General features: G+C 46.2%; 1 protein-coding gene across 3 annotated transcripts; it reads left to right on the forward strand.

Annotated features, from left to right (window-relative positions):
• The first annotated feature begins 2982 nt into the window (after positions 1-2982).
• On the forward strand, positions 2983-12843 carry LOC116995275 (potassium voltage-gated channel subfamily A member 1). Of its 3 annotated transcripts, XM_033057836.1 has the most exons (3): positions 2983-3348; positions 3463-3650; positions 4666-12843. In XM_033057836.1, exon 3 carries the CDS (start codon positions 4827-4829, stop codon positions 6300-6302), a length of 1476 nt encoding a protein of 491 aa, XP_032913727.1. In that variant the 5' UTR covers positions 2983-3348; positions 3463-3650; positions 4666-4826; the 3' UTR covers positions 6303-12843. The 3 variants fall into 3 exon arrangements, with proteins under 3 accessions (XP_032913727.1, XP_032913726.1, XP_032913728.1); XM_033057835.1 differs by having other exon boundaries at positions 2983-3650; XM_033057837.2 differs by lacking the exon at positions 2983-3348 and having other exon boundaries at positions 3551-3650; positions 4389-12843.
• The last annotated feature ends 3002 nt before the right edge of the window (positions 12844-15845 follow it).

Raw genomic sequence — 15845 nt, forward strand, 5'->3', positions numbered from 1 at the left:
TTTGAAGCATGAGATTTGATTATCCCTGTCACAAAAAATGCCTGATAATACTGAGGGATATTAGCAAGGCTCATGAATCAGTGTTAAAAGATTAAAAGCTTTTAAAGGATTCTTTTTTCCCCTGAAGGAAGAAAACCCAACTGTCAACACCATAAGCTCACCTTTGGTTCCATCAGTTGACTCTTTCCATGTCATGAACCAGAACGATTGACAGAGCTTTGCATGGCAAATTTGGGCCAGGACATCTCACTTTATCCTCTGCCTCCCAAGGCCATTAAATGAGGTGTGTGGTGACACCTGCACAAGTCCTTGGTGCCTTTAGGTAGCTCAAAGTGCAGCTATAATGTTTCCAGCTTGGTTTCCAGGTTTAGATGGATTGGGATTACAGTGAGGATCCATACAGTGTTCAAACAATCAGGACAACCTTTACCACTGGATTTCACAATGGTTTTTAATCACACAAAATGTCTCTTGCTGGTGAGGAAATTTTGGGGGTCACTCAAGGCACTCACAGGAATGATGCCATGCTCAGAAATCCACTGTGCTTCTGCATCCATTGATTTCAATCAGGATTTTCCAGGTTCCCTGGCAGCAGTGTTTAAAGCCTGTTTCTCTATGTAAAGCCAATGCTTACTTTTCAAATCCTGTTTCAGATTCACATTCATTCAAGACAATTTTTTTGCAATCCTCACAACACACGAGGACTTTTAATCAACAACTTGATTCTTTCTTTCTAAAACAAAAAAAAAAAGGAAAAATTCTGTTATTTCTCATTACAACAGTACCACCAGACTTCCCACCACAAAAGGCTGCAAAGTTTTTTGCAATTTTTAGTTTCCCTATGAAAAAATTTTGTTCCTGAAGAGAACTTTTCAGTGTGGCTCCTTGGGGGGATTACCAGTTCAACTGCTGCTGGCCATTTTCTGTAATATAGAAGGTAGGAAATAGCAGCAGCCTGGCTTTGAATTTGGCAGCAAGTTGGATTCTCCTTCCATTCCTCAACACTTAATTGAAGCTACTTAGCACTATAATGTGTAACATACGACCTTCTTGCAAGCCCTAGTTACACTGCTCATTAGTCTGTGTACTTTAACAAGATTTTATTGACCCCATGGCTAACAGCCCACTTAGAAAGATCCTTCCCTTCCAGCGTGACTCCTTGTCAGTAATGGTGGTTGGATTGCAAAGTGAAATCCCACAGTTCAAAGCTATTCAAAATGAGGAGGGGGGTGAGCAATATCCCAGTTTGTCCTTTTGCTGTAATGGAAAAACAAAGGTTGCTATCACTCCTCTTGTTTTTATTTCTGTGCCTGGTATGCACACAGCTCCCAGTGAGGATTTGGGTTCTGCTGTGCTAAGGCAGCTCTGAGAATCCAGCAGCCTAAGGAGCTGTGACAGGCAAAGGAAGCACTTTTAAGCCCTGTTTTCCAGATGCAAAAGCAGAATGTATAGACTTGCCTGCAATTCTGCAGGAAGCCAAGGGCAGAGTAGCACCGTGAACTCGGGCCTCTGCTTGTCAGATCTGCATTTTCAGCCCAATCCTGAGCATGCTTTGGGCTGGGACAGGGGGACACAGCCCTGCACCGGGGATGGGGAGTGCTCCCTCGCAGAGCTCCGAGCTCCCGGAGCCCTCTGCAGCAGCCGTGCCACCCAGGCGTGGAATTCACTGCCATAAGAGGATGTGCAGCCAAAGGCTGACTCTGAGTTTCTCAAGGGGTTGAAAAACAGCCTGGTTAGTTTAAGTGATGGGACAGCCTTTTTTTTTGGTGGGAGGGTTTAATTTTTACTTTTTAGGGTCCAGGGCTGGGTGCTGATGCTGAGCTGCTGAACTTCAGACAGAAAATCGTTTTATTTTTCACTGGAAGAAGACCCTCTCTTTTTATTTTGTGTTTTGTATCACCCAAGAGTGGCAAAAGGAGACTTTTCTCTTGCTCAGAACTTCAGAAGTTTCTCACAAAACTTTCAGCATATGTGATACTGAAAAAAAAACCAAAACAAACCAAACAACAAAACCCACCCTTGTAGCAGGCTAGACAGGAAATCTGTTTGTTTCTTGCACTTATGTTTCCACAGGGCTGGTGAATGCAGCATGCTAACTAGCTGTGATTGCAGCACTGACAGGGGTAGAGGATTTCAGAATGATTTTTACTCTAGTAAAAAAAAAAATTAAACCCCAAAACATCATGAAAAAAACTCACCCCAAACAACAAAGTAATGGGAAGGGAAGAAGAGACAGAAACCACCGGGGAGGTCAGGTGGTTAAGTATTTTTGGACTGCCAAGGTGGTGATCTTAAGTGAAGATAATGTATTATGCAGTGGAAAGCTAATGAGACCAGGTCTGTTAAACACGGACTTGGTGTTACTTAGCTCTGGAGTGCTTCAAATTACACAGGCACGGGTTGTATTTGATCACCGCTCCCGCTCTGACAAAGTGAGCAGCAGGCTTTTATATAATGTAAGCGATCATATACTGTGGGGAACAATCCTGCGCCGGCAGGGGAGGCCAGCTGATGACATAATGGGTCTTTTCCATCTCCAACTTATGTGATTCATCAATTAAACGAATTCGCCGCGATAAAGCAGCATGAAGGGGCACCGTCCCTGCCTGACGATTAACCCTCCCAATTCCAACTCTGCTCGGGCTTTAGCCTCCCCCAGCGTGTCCAGGAGGCTCGGGATGCGCAGCCCCGTCCAGTCCCGGGGCGGGCCGGGGGTCGCAGCCGGGCTCGGTGCGGGATGTGCGGCCCCGCTCCGTGCGGGATGTGCTGCGGGGCACGGAGCGCTGTCCCGCCGGCCCTCGGCGCACCTGTCCGGGCTGCCCGGGATCCCGTAGCTCCATCCCGCAGCCGGATCCCGCAGCCCCATCCCGGCCCATCCCGCATTGCGTCGGGGGCGCGGCGCGCAGCGTGCGGGGGCGGCCGGCCCGGGGGCAGCGCGCATCCCTCGCTCCATCCCTCCCTCCCTCCTCCGCCGGCCCCGGCCCCCGGCTCCCCCGCCCTCCCGATCCCCCGAGCTGCACCAAACAGCTCTCAGGTTTCTGCTGATACTGCAGCGTCAAGAAATGGCTCGAGTTTGCTCCTCGCTCTTATGCATTCAGCAGCCCTCTCGCTCCTGCCACACGCGTCCAGCTCCTGCCTCCTCCTGCCTCCGCCGCTGCTGCTGCCGGGACGAGCCAAGACCGACTCCGGGGATGCGGCTGCAGGGCTGCGGCGCTCTGACATCTCCCCCGCCGCCGCTGCCCAGCGCCCGGCTCCTTTTCCAGCTGTCCTAAGGGAAGAGAGCTGGAGAGCCGGCAGCTATCTAGGACTCCTTGATTTTATGGACTAACTCGAGCCTTTTTGGAAAAGGTACTTTGCACTCTTTTCCGCGCACACCCCCCACCCCCCACTGCGGTTCTCAGCAGAAACTAATTAAACCCACTCGCCCTTGGTGCAGCCTAAGACAGTGTATGAATATTTCAGTGTCTCGCAGGCAGCCCTGTAAAGCGATCGCTGTGTGATAAAGAGGGGCGCGAGAGGAGGAGGAGGAGGGTTAAGTTTGCCGCTGCGGTTTTTGTTTTGGTTTGGTTTTTTTGGATGCTGCTGCAAGGCGACTTGACGCATTCGGGCACTGGCTCCTTCTCCTGAGCGGCGCGTCTCGCCCGGAGCAGGTAAGGAAAAGCCCCTTCTCCCTTCTCCACTCGATTTTGGACGGTGTGGGTCTGGGATGCCGACCTCCTCCCCCTTGTCCCTCTCTCAGTTACCTTTAGCTGCTGCAAAGCAGGAGAGGAGATGCTCTGCGCCCCCTCTCTCATTCCCCCCCACCCCTCGGTTGGTGTGATGAAGTTGTCAGTGCTCAGCTAAGTCTCCAGAGCGGGATGCGCGGTGCTCGGGAGACTCCTTGCAGGGCTGAGCCCGCTGAAGTTGCCCGGGAAGCCCTCCCGATGAGTTCGGGGCACCTTCCTGCCTCGGAGGCCTCGGTGCACGTCGGGGGATGTGTAGGAACGCGTAGAACTCCGCATGTGCTGCCGTAGTGGGCAGAACGGGATGTTCCTGCCGGTGCGAAAGCCAATCCATTGCGCCTGAGTGTGTGTGTGTTTGTGGAGGGGCTTGGGGGCTGTTTTTTTCTGTTTCTCTCCTCCCTGGCAGCCTCCATCCTGCAAGTGAGCTTTACGCCTTCAAAGCAGAGTGTTTCCAACCCTTCCTCCCTCCCCAGCGCAAGAGAGGAGAGGACCAGGGCAGTGGCGGTGGTGGGGGGGGAAGGAAGAGGCAGGTGATGGAAATTTGCTGAGTTGGCATTGCAAGGACTCGCCTCCCAGCCAGCCCGTGATTTATATATTTATTTCTATATTTATTTATTTATTTTATGTGTATGTGCGTGTGTGTGCATGTGTGTGTGTGTGTGGTAGCTTCGTGACAGCAGCTGCGGCGATGGTCGAGCCGGCGAGAAAAGTGGACGGATCGAGTTAAAGGCTAAAGGAGACGGCTGGGGAGGGGAGCCCCAGCCTGGGGGTGCACTCCATAGACCTTCAGCCTCCCGGTTTGGGGGACAGGACCCCTCACCTTACCTGCCCTCTGCCCCCCCTAAAGGTACTTCTTCCCTCTTTCTTCACCCTCCCATCATCCCTGATGCCTCTCCCTTCATCCCACCTCTCTTTTCCCCTTTTGGGTATTTCCATCCTTTAGGCTCCACATCCACCCCTTCCTCAAGCTCCCCATCCCACCTCAATCCCCCCACCCCTGAACCGCCCTGGGTCTCTCTGTGCTCCTCCATCCTCCTCCTCCTCCTCCTCCTCCCTTTCCCTCACTTCTCCCCTGCCCCTTGGTCCCCTTTCCCGTGTGCCACCATGACCGTGATGGCTGGAGAGAACATGGACGAGACTTCTGCGCTACCTGGCCACCCCCAGGATAGCTACCAGCCCGCTGCCCACGACGACCACGAGTGCTGTGAGCGCGTGGTGATAAACATTGCGGGACTGCGCTTCGAGACGCAGCTGAAGACTTTAGCCCAGTTCCCCAACACGCTGCTGGGCAACCCCAAGAAGCGCATGCGCTACTTCGACCCGCTCCGCAACGAGTACTTCTTCGACCGCAACCGGCCCAGCTTCGACGCCATCCTCTACTACTACCAGTCCGGGGGGCGGCTGCGCCGGCCCGTCAATGTCCCCCTGGACATGTTCTCTGAGGAGATCAAATTTTATGAGCTGGGCGAGGAGGCCATGGAGAAGTTCCGGGAAGATGAAGGGTTCATTAAAGATGAGGAGAGACCCTTGCCGGAGGGGGAGTACCAGCGCCAAGTGTGGCTCCTCTTTGAGTACCCAGAGAGCTCTGGGCCGGCAAGGGTTATTGCCATAGTCTCTGTCATGGTGATCCTCATCTCCATCGTGATCTTCTGCCTAGAGACATTGCCTGAGCTGAAGGAGGACAAGGAGTACACAGTGCACCGCACTGACAACACCACCCAGGTCTACAAATCCAACATCTTCACAGATCCCTTCTTTGTGGTGGAGACCCTGTGCATCATCTGGTTCTCCTTTGAGCTGGTGGTGCGCTTCTTTGCTTGCCCTAGCAAGACTGATTTCTTCAAGAACATAATGAACTTCATTGACATTGTGGCCATCATCCCTTACTTCATCACCCTGGGCACCGAGATGGCCGAGCGGGAGGGGACTCAGAAAGGAGAGCAGGCCACCTCCTTGGCCATCCTGAGAGTCATCAGACTGGTAAGAGTCTTTCGAATCTTCAAACTCTCCCGGCACTCTAAGGGCCTCCAGATTTTGGGACAGACCCTCAAAGCGAGTATGAGAGAGCTAGGTTTACTAATCTTCTTCCTCTTCATTGGGGTGATTTTGTTCTCTAGTGCGGTATATTTTGCTGAGGCTGAAGAACCTGAGTCTCATTTCACAAGTATCCCTGATGCTTTCTGGTGGGCGGTGGTATCCATGACCACTGTGGGCTATGGTGACATGTACCCTGTGACAATTGGAGGCAAAATCGTAGGCTCCTTGTGTGCCATCGCTGGTGTGCTGACAATTGCCCTGCCTGTACCTGTCATCGTGTCCAACTTCAACTACTTCTACCACCGAGAAACAGAAGGGGAAGAACAGGCTCAGTTACTTCACGTTAGCTCCCCTAATTTAGCATCTGACAGTGATCTCAGTCGCCGCAGCTCCTCCACAATCAGCAAATCTGAGTACATGGAAATCGAAGAGGATATGAATAATAGCATAGACAATTTTAGAGAGGCTAATCTCAGAACTGGCAACTGCACTGTAGCCAACCAAAACTGCGTTAATAAAAGCAAGCTGCTGACTGATGTGTAAACAAAAAACAAAACAAAATCCCCACTCACAGCTTGAAGACTTTAGTGACACAGTCACACTTTGTAGATGCTTTACTGATAGTCTTTGAATGCTTTATTTACCTCGTAAATGCGTTGTTGCATTGCAAATCTTTGCTCTGCGATAAAGAAGCTTCCAGGATCCATGAAAGATAAAATTTTGCTTATTTTCAAAAAAACATTTTCCACCTGGTAAAGAATAACCATTTGAACTAGTTTAGTTTTAAGCCGTTATGCTAGACCTAAACTTTTCCTCTCCCATCTCTTCTTTTTCTTTCTTTTTGCTTTTTTTTTTTTTTTGGATAAAGTTATCTTAAACTAAGCAAGACAGTTTTTAGAGCTATTAAGCATATGCATGGATTCCAGTAAAAATATTCTGCAAAACTGCACAGTTGCAAGAAAGTGCATCAGATAACAATAGTAAAAAAAGATCAGCCAAAACCTGCGGCGAGCGTTTGCCGTGGTGTTTATGAAGGAGTGCAAATTTTCCTTCCGCCCCCTCTGTGAAAGATTCCATCCTTCCAACCTACAGATCCACACAGCACATTATTAAAAAAACCTACTTAAGCCTGGTCTCTTTTGCTGTCCGTAGAAGAAATATCTTAAAAGGAGAGTAACAAACAAAAGTGAAGACAAAACATCTGCAATGCTGCTAAGTTCTCTCACATGCAGATGATAGAAACACACTTTTCCCCATCTCCCCCTTCGGAACTGGATACAAAACTTTAAGCCCCTCTGTTGCAAGATAGCACAATGGAGTTTAATATAAGCATGTTTGAATTTGATACTATTTATTTTATGATCGCATGCTTGAAACGTTACCTCAGACAATAGCGGATAAGCTTTCGTTTGAACTGAATCTTCTAAAAATAGGTCCTTTCTCCTCTCTTTTTTTCATTTATTTTCTTTTACTTTTTGATTTGCATTCACCAGAAGTGCACTCCTTAATTTATTAAATCGTTGACTAGTAATTTAAAGTACTGTATTTAAGTGCGTATGTTAGTCAAATGGGAACAATAACTTTTGGAGATCAAAGCATGTTCAAATATTCAGCATTATGGCCTATTTGATTAAAGTGTAACTTGAATTAATTAGTGCATGAACTCAATAATAATAATAATGATGATGATAATAACAACAATAATGATAACAATAAAAATAAAAAAAAATGCGCTTGATAGACTGAGGGCCTGAATGAACTGATTAGAGAAACTTGATTGTTTTCCTGCATTGCTCAGGGAAATGTGTTGGCTTTTGTCCAGGCGTTGTCAGAAAGGAACGTATCCCATCCCTTAAAGGGAAAGCTATATGGAAAATTAAGAAGTCAAGTTATATATAGCAACACCTAAAAACCTAGTATCCTCTATAGATGAAAGGTGCAGATGCATGCTTTTTGGTGCATTCTCAGAATGTAAATGAAACTTATCTATTACATGCATCCAAATTGCAGCAGCTGGTTTCTTTTGCAGTCATCAGTTGAGACTTTTTTGTATCCCCCCCAGAACTCACTGAAGAGACTCAGCAGATTGATTGAGAGAGTTGCACAGTGCCTTTATCTTACACCCCCCAAAACTGCTGAAAGTGCCTCCAGGAACTGAGTGGATCAGAGACACCAAGGGAAAGGACAAGGAGTCAGTCCACTGTCAGGAGTGTCCTGTGCTCTCTGCTGGCACAGCACAGAAGGGTTTAGGGATAGAAAGATCGAGTGTGAGTGAGAGGGATGCAGAAGAGGCGGGCAGAGACCACCAGTGCCCGTGGAATACTTCCTTCCCCAGCCAGTGTGATGCTGCAGGGCTCTGCATGGGCTTCTGCCAAATAACTCATAGTTGTGTCCATGGAAGGCTCCAGGTTCCCCCAGGTTGTTCATAGAGGCATCACTGCCAACGCTGTATCTGCCCTTCCTTTCTCTGAGGAGGTTTTTTGGCAGCTGGTCCCTGCAGGGCAGGGTGCAGGAGGAACAGGAGCCCTGGCATCGCCCAGTCAGGCTACCAGACTGGAGGACTGTGCTCTTCTTTCCCTTGGATTCCCCAGCAGGTAGATGGGAAAGGCTTTGCAGGGCCCTCCCCTCCCTGTCTGCTCCCTCCGCTTTCACATCTTAGATCCCACCACAGCCTTTGAGCCATGCTCTTCTTTCTGGCCCCTGATCTTACTCTACTTTCATCATTTCCTGGTGAGGGAAGCACTGCTAGGAGAAGGTATCTTCTGCAACATGCCAGCCTTGACTGCTAGGCCCTGGAAGATAATGACCTTTGATCTGAACAAACATAGGCACTATTCTTAATTTTTCAAATGGACAAAGTTGAGGATCTTCATTCTGCACTCAGCATGTGGCCAACTGCTGTTGAACACATCTCCTTCCATGCTGTACAGATCCTTTCCTCCCCTACCTTTCTGATATATGTATATATGTGTACAAATATATAAATATATACATATGTATGTCTGCTCCTGTGTGTGTCACATACATACATATGCAGACACATGTATATATGAGATAAAATTGAGGCATTTAGAGTTAAAAACCAACCCTAACTCTGCAGTAACGCACAAGCTTGACCTGCCAGGTGTCCAGAAAGACTTGACTTTATTTCTCACTGTGTGACTTCTGTGAATCTTAGCAATGAAAAGGATCAAGAACTGAGGGAGCTCCAACTCCTGCAAGAAGTGCAAAGCATCAGATACAACAGGGCATTACATCCTCTAGGCAGATGTTGTAAAGCTTCTTTCCTGTCCCCTGCTCACACCCTTGCCCATGGCACACCTCTCTCCCCGTTAAATTCCAGTGATCCTGATCTTCCCACACTCTTGAATTGTAGGATATGACTTCTGATGTCAAAATGGACTTGAATGCTGCACTCAGCTTTTAAAACCACCACCTGACTAAACTAAACAGCAATAATCAGTTCAGTGCTATGGGAGCGATGATCAGAAGGATGCCTTTGGGAGATGAGGCCTCACTTGGGTTCCTTCTGCCCCAGCTGGGTGTGCACCCCTTAATTCAGTGTGCAGGGTGGTGATCATTCTACTTTTGCACAGAGCAAAGTGCTGCATGCAGCGATTCTTTGTCAGGAGACCGGGATGGATCATAAGAACTCGTGCTTTGGGGAGCCTGAATGTTGCTTTGTCCATTTATAGCTCACTGCAAAGGATCTCAACCCATATGGAGTACAGGAATTAACCTCATGTAGCATAGGCATGCATGTTTGACAAGTTTGACACAAAAATAATGAACCACAAAAACAAGGTTCTTACTCCCTTTACACAGGAGTGCTGAAATGTCTTTGTGGGCCTGAAGGTGCACTTAACAAACTGCCTGTTCTTATCAGCAAGCATCCTTTCAAAAATATATTTATTTATTTATTTATTTTTATTTTTCTATCTCTTTTTGTTGTTTGGTTTGTTGTTTTTTTTTCCCTTTTGGCCCTTGTGTTTCTTTTTGCCACATGTGGACTCTAAGGGTTTTTTTTAAGTAACTGGAAGAGGTCTAGAAATGAGCTGATGGCCAGTGTAATGCTTCTCTGAAAGAGTCAAGAGAATTCCTTTGGTAGGGACCTCCTGGAAGCGATGCCCACGATATGCTGGACAGGAAACCCAGTGGACAGGGCAGCCTTTAGTTTGATGAGGGGAAGGCGGCTTTTCCAGCAGAAGGAGTCATTCCCCAAGCCCCCTCTACCACCCACTGCCTCTCTGTGCTTCTTGGCTGGTCCTGTGCAGCTTTTCCTTCATCCACTCAGGGAAAGCAGTGAGGGAATTCACCTGGCAAGGGCAAGGCAGCAGTGCACTGCAGTGCAGAGGCAGGAATGAAGCAGAGAGTCAGCAGGCAGGAATCCCATAGGCTGGTATCCCTGCCAGAACTCCCCATCTGGCTCTACCATTCTTAGCTCTAGAGCACCAGGGAAAGTGAGAATGAAGGACTCTGCACCCTGCTCCTTCTCAGAACTGAGGGATTGCTGCAGGACTGCTGAGAGCTCAAACCCTATAGGCCATGAAATGGCTTTAGTCACCTTCATGAGGAATCAGAGTGCAGTAAGCCAGGCTGAGAGGTCACAGCATCCATGAAGATTCCATGCATGAGGTCTCCTAAGCCTTGTCTCCTCTGGGGACTTCAGGAAAACTAATCTGAGTTAATGAAAGGTGTGCATTTAAAGTAGATTTGTTAAACTGCTTTAAAGCCCAGCATGGACATTCTGTTGCAGTATTAAAGCAACCTTAATCTGATTTGGAGTCATTCTTTTTGAAAGGGAAGTAACCTGAATTGAATTAAGGCTGCTTTAATTCCGAACACAATGGGGCTTAATGCAGTTTACCTCATCTGCCTCGCAAGTCCATTCAGACAGATAAGCCTGTAGTAAATAATCATTAGATGTACTGGAAGTGACCCCATTGTGCAGGGGGTGCCCACGTGCACCAAAACTCTTGGTACACGAGTGCTGCAGATTCACAGCCTGGCTTACTGAGGGGAAAGCTAACACTTGATCCTGGTGCCAGTTCTGGTGAGTCCCTCCCTTTGTTCCTGGTCTGCACCTTGGTGAGGATAATCCACCCTGCTGCCTTGGGGAAGCTGAAAACAATGGTGGCCCAAGGAAATGAATTTCCACTTTACAGAACTGCTAGCCTGATGTACTGTTAGTCACAGGGACAAGCACTTGTGAGACAAAACAAAGCTCTGGAGACAGGACAAAATCCAGCCAAAGCCCTCCAGTTTGCAGCAGTGGTTTTTGCCCAGGCAGAGATTTCAGAGCTCAGACCCTTCTCAGCAAACCAGCTGTCTATCATTCATTGTAGGCTGCAGCAGCAGGAGCAGTGGCAGCTTGTATTGACAGGGTTTTTTCTTTACTAAGGGACGATGGTTTTCATTAGGCAGAAGTACAGGAAGTTAGTTTGTACTGTGAGAGAGCTGAAGCCCAAGTGTAACCCCAAAATCTGCTGATTTTAAGGAACTGAGGGTGAATTTCACTTTTCCATAGTCCACACTCGAACAGTGCAGTTTCTTATATGCGCATTTATTGAACAAAACACAACCAACACTAGGTCAGAACATCTGAAATTTATTAGGAAAAGGTATTTTAGAGCGAAATCTTCAGTATACATATGCAATACATGGAGAGAATGTATTCCTTTCCAAATACTACCTTGATAACTGTTGCTTGAGGGGTGCCATTCTGGATTAATCTTTTCCCCTAACCTGAAGAAGAGGGAGGCACTGCAGCTTTTCCAGGAATGGTCTGATCCTATAGGCTTCCAGCAGCCTGATGCCAGTGATCCTCAGAGTAATTTCAGACTCACAGGGATGCAGAGTCAGCTCCAAGGTGTGATTTAGCCTCTGTAGCCGCAGAGCTGGACGGAACTGCAAAGCTGTCCTTGCAATTGCACAGCAGGGCAAGTTTGTCCCAGACCTGCTGCCTGCAAGTCTGGAACAGGCTCCTTTTTTGAGATGTTTTAACCAGGGACCTACACTTCAATTTTGGTTGGACTTAATTCAGGCTGAGTTTCTTTTTCTGTTTTCTGTTGTTCTGGATTTACTTAATCAGGTGTAGGGAATTTCCTTTTTCCTGAAATGCTTATCAAGTATTCTTAAAGGTGTCAGTATTTGTATCTGCAAAAAAAAAAAAAAAGAAACTTCAGGGTGTTCTACAGTTTCACTCAGTACAGGTGAACTTGCCACCGGTGAGGTCAACAATTTATGCTGTCAAGGCATAGCATGCTTTGATATTTTCAAAGGAAATAAAATGAAACTGAGGTCTTAACTGAAATTTGTCTCAAGGTTTCTGTTAATATCTATGTAATTCTGTATATTTCACCTGTTCACAGGCTCTAGCAAATGTCACTACAAGTTATATATATAAAAAAAATCATCTTCCATTTCTAGTTTCTATAATAAAATGAAGACGCTGCATTCAGTTCCTTTAGGTGCATCAGTCTTTGATCCATGTTATAGTTTCAGTGACATTTCTATGATGTAATTGGGATCAAATGTATATTTTACTTTTGTACAAAAGTAAAAATGATATTTTTATGACTAAATTCAGCAAACCCTTACCTATAACCTGCTATGATGAAATTTTTTTTTCCTTTCCTTAACATGTACAACATTGGGTTTTTTGCAGTATGTCGGTTTGAAATGAATAAATAACAGCTGTCAATAGAACTGTAAATGGCCTCTCAGACATACCTCTGACTTTAAAGATCAAATATTGCCGATGTGAAATATATAAACTGGATAGTCTCCATATGGAAGTGCACCATCAGGGCAACAAACCATTTAAGCTGACACAGCTGTACTTATTTCCACCATTTACCAATCGCTTATACTTTGGGTCAAGTATGTACTTCATTGTCACATTACAGCTCGTTTTACTTCCAAGTAGTGAAATTGTTTGACTTACCATTTTTAGAACATCTGATGTTATGATTTCTTGAACTATTTGAAATGCATAGTTTTCATCTATGCAGTTTTACCTGCTTCTGTACTCGTTCATCTGTTCATACTTGGCATCAATTAAAGATAATTTTTAAGGATCTTACCCAGGTTTATTCTGTCTGGTTATTTTCTGGAGTCTGGTTTCTCTGCTGTCACTCTTGGCCAGCTCTGTCTGAAATGAATGGTTGCTTTATTGACGGTTTTCCTACTGAGTGGTATAAGAAGTGGCAATGTAATGAGTGGGAAATGTGGCTGTGGGCTTTGAGAGGCCTGTAAATGTCAGCTCAAGCTTTACAGTGCAATTAATCCAAAGGTTTGGCTTCTGCAGGCTTTTGGATCTAGCCCTGAATAGTGTTCTGAGGCCAAACTGTGCTGCCCTCACTTCTGAGACATCACTCAGTCCCACCAAAACTCAAAACCTGGTTAAACCTACTGGCCACGGATTGCACCTTCCGAAGGTTTGAGGGTATTAATTCAAACCACTGTGTGACCAGCCATGGGCTCTGGGTTGGGTTGGATGTCAGCAAATCCAAGTGAGTGGATGTTGTTTTCTGTGGAAAATGGCTTTATGCAGGTGTGTTTGTGCAGAGTGCTCCGACAGCCACGCGTGCCGTGTCCCAGTGTTGTGCTGTACACGAAGGAGGCAGTGACATCAATGCTCGTTATTTTGTGCCAAATCTGTTGTGTCTTGGGAGTCCACCTAGAGATGGGTGTTTCAGGAGATAGGGGCAGTGTCCAGCAGTGGGGTGCACACAGAGTGCTGATCACACATGGGTGAAATGCAGTGGAAATAGCCTGACCTTACACGAGGCAGAACATTCTGTGTGGTCTGTCCTGTGGTTTGATTGCTTGACTTGTTTTGCCTTCTTGGTAGAGAAAAGCTTTTGTCAATGAAAGCCTCGTTCATCGATAGCTTTGAGTGTTCAGTCAGTTGATTGAATATCACTGACAAACTGTCTGAAATTGTTTTGTTGAGTTGTCAGTCAGGATTTGCAGTGATCTTGAATGGGTCTGGTCCAAACTGTTTGTCTGTTGTTGGCTGCTTTGTGGTGGTCAAGGGGGTGATCACTGTCACTGAGTTTTGCTGGCTCTAGGTGTGTCTGAAGTCCCATTGCTTCTTTCTTTTCTCTTTCTTATGTTTAAAAGAAATCCAACCCCCAAAAAACAAAACAAAAAACAAACTTGTTTATCATCTCTGCAGTAGCAATCTTCTCCAATTTTCTCTTAGCAAAGCTCCTGTTATTTCTTGTGGAAACTTTCTGCATTCAGGACCAGGTCCTACGACATGATTTCTCCCTCTAAAATCACTCCATTAAAAAAAAAACAAAACAAAAAACAACCCAACAAACCAACAAAAACCCAACCAACACTGTGTACTGTGTTAATTCCTTACTTAATCTCAAAAGTAAATGTGTGGTTTTTTTACCCCAAAATGCAAATTCTCCTGTGTTGTATTTTATACTTCATAATTTACAAAAAGGTTGTATGTTGAGTCCTTCCTTTGGTTACACCAAGCCACCTGCTGTATAGGTTCTCTCTAAAACATCCTACACTGAGAGAAAAAAAGTGTCTCTGCAGGTACAGCTTAGATAACAAGGTACAGCTTAGATAACAGACATGAAGATCCATGGAAAAAGCTCCTTTCTTTTTCTGCTGCTTTGGCAAGTTGTTCTAAGAGGAGCAATAATTCAGCAGAGGGGCTGAGTCCATTCAATAGTCCATTCAATAACAAGGTGCTATTTTCCTCTTACCTATTTTGTGTAACAGTGATGATTTCGACATAAATTTGATTTATCTGGCAGTTAATCTTGGAAGTTGGTCAGTTTTAGTGTGCTGCTTGATTAATGGCTACAGAACAATTGCCTCATGGAATCCTATGGGTCTCAGGTGTGAATATACACTCTCTTTGGTCTTCAATGAATAAGAATCTTAAAACTCCTCCAAGCCATAGAATGACTTTTAGCTCTGAAAGCAAACCCAGACTTTTCTGATGGGTGCACCCTTGCCCAGTGCAGAGGTGTTGTCCAACCTCTGCAGCATCTGGAGCAGCTGCCTTCAGGGCTGTCAGTTTAAGTCAGATGGTCTGGCTGCCAAAGCAGATCACATTCAGAAATTCTGAGTTCTGATCCAGGGCTGTCCCCAAGAGCAGCTGCTCTGGCCTGCCACAGCCAAATACAGGCTCTCACTGTAACCCAGAGCCCACAGGAGTGATCAGGGTTGTGTCTTTTCCCCTCAGAAGGCTGTGGAAACACAATTTCGTGCTCTTTTCAGTCTGCAGAGAAAAGAAGATGAGCAACACTCTGTGCTAAGGCTTCCACCAGGTACTTGTGGAGTTGCATTATCTCCCATGGCTGGCCTTGCTATTAAAAATGCTCACTTTCACAGAGTGTTAGATTAAGCATTGGAAAATCAAAGAAGCTTTAATTAGCACAACAATGCTTCAATCCACTCAGCTTCTCTAAGAGCTTCCTAAAATACCTCACATTTTATTCCAACGAGGAGACAATTGCAACTCTTGAATAGAAACCTTTTACAGCTAGCAGAAGAAGCTGTAATTGTCGATGGTATATTTGGTGACCTCCTCTCACTAGGTAGGAGCAGCAGCACATTGGGCTTTGGAGCAGGGGAGCTGCAGTTGTCACTGTGACAGGGAGAGCTGCACAAAAAGCACTGGTTGATCCTTAGGAGGAGGACAGGTCAAGGACAGGGGCATTTCATGGGTCACCCTTTCCATCCTCCCTCTGTTGTTTTCAGTTCACATAAGAATTTTGTTGAGTGAAACCCAGGTGCAGTGGAAGCGGCATTTAGAGTCCCACATCTCCTAGGCTGGTGCCCAGATGGACCCTCCAGCTCTTTTGGCATGAATACTGAGAACACACAATAGATTGTAACTATTTTTTTTCAGGTTAGGGACAAAAAAAAAAGTTTTTTAATTTGTTGAATGTTTAGCTCATTTCTGTTTGGCCACTCTGAACACAAACCTGCATGCAGAATTCTGCAGTAAACTGAATGAAGAATTTTCTAGTTTCCTGCAACAGCTGGGTCCTGACACATTCTGGATTGGTGGTGGGGGCTGAGACTGGCAACAGGGTCCTGCCTTCAAGT

This window comes from Catharus ustulatus, chromosome 4 (assembly GCF_009819885.2).
Source record: "Catharus ustulatus isolate bCatUst1 chromosome 4, bCatUst1.pri.v2, whole genome shotgun sequence".
NCBI classification, from domain to species: Eukaryota; Metazoa; Chordata; class Aves; order Passeriformes; family Turdidae; genus Catharus; species Catharus ustulatus.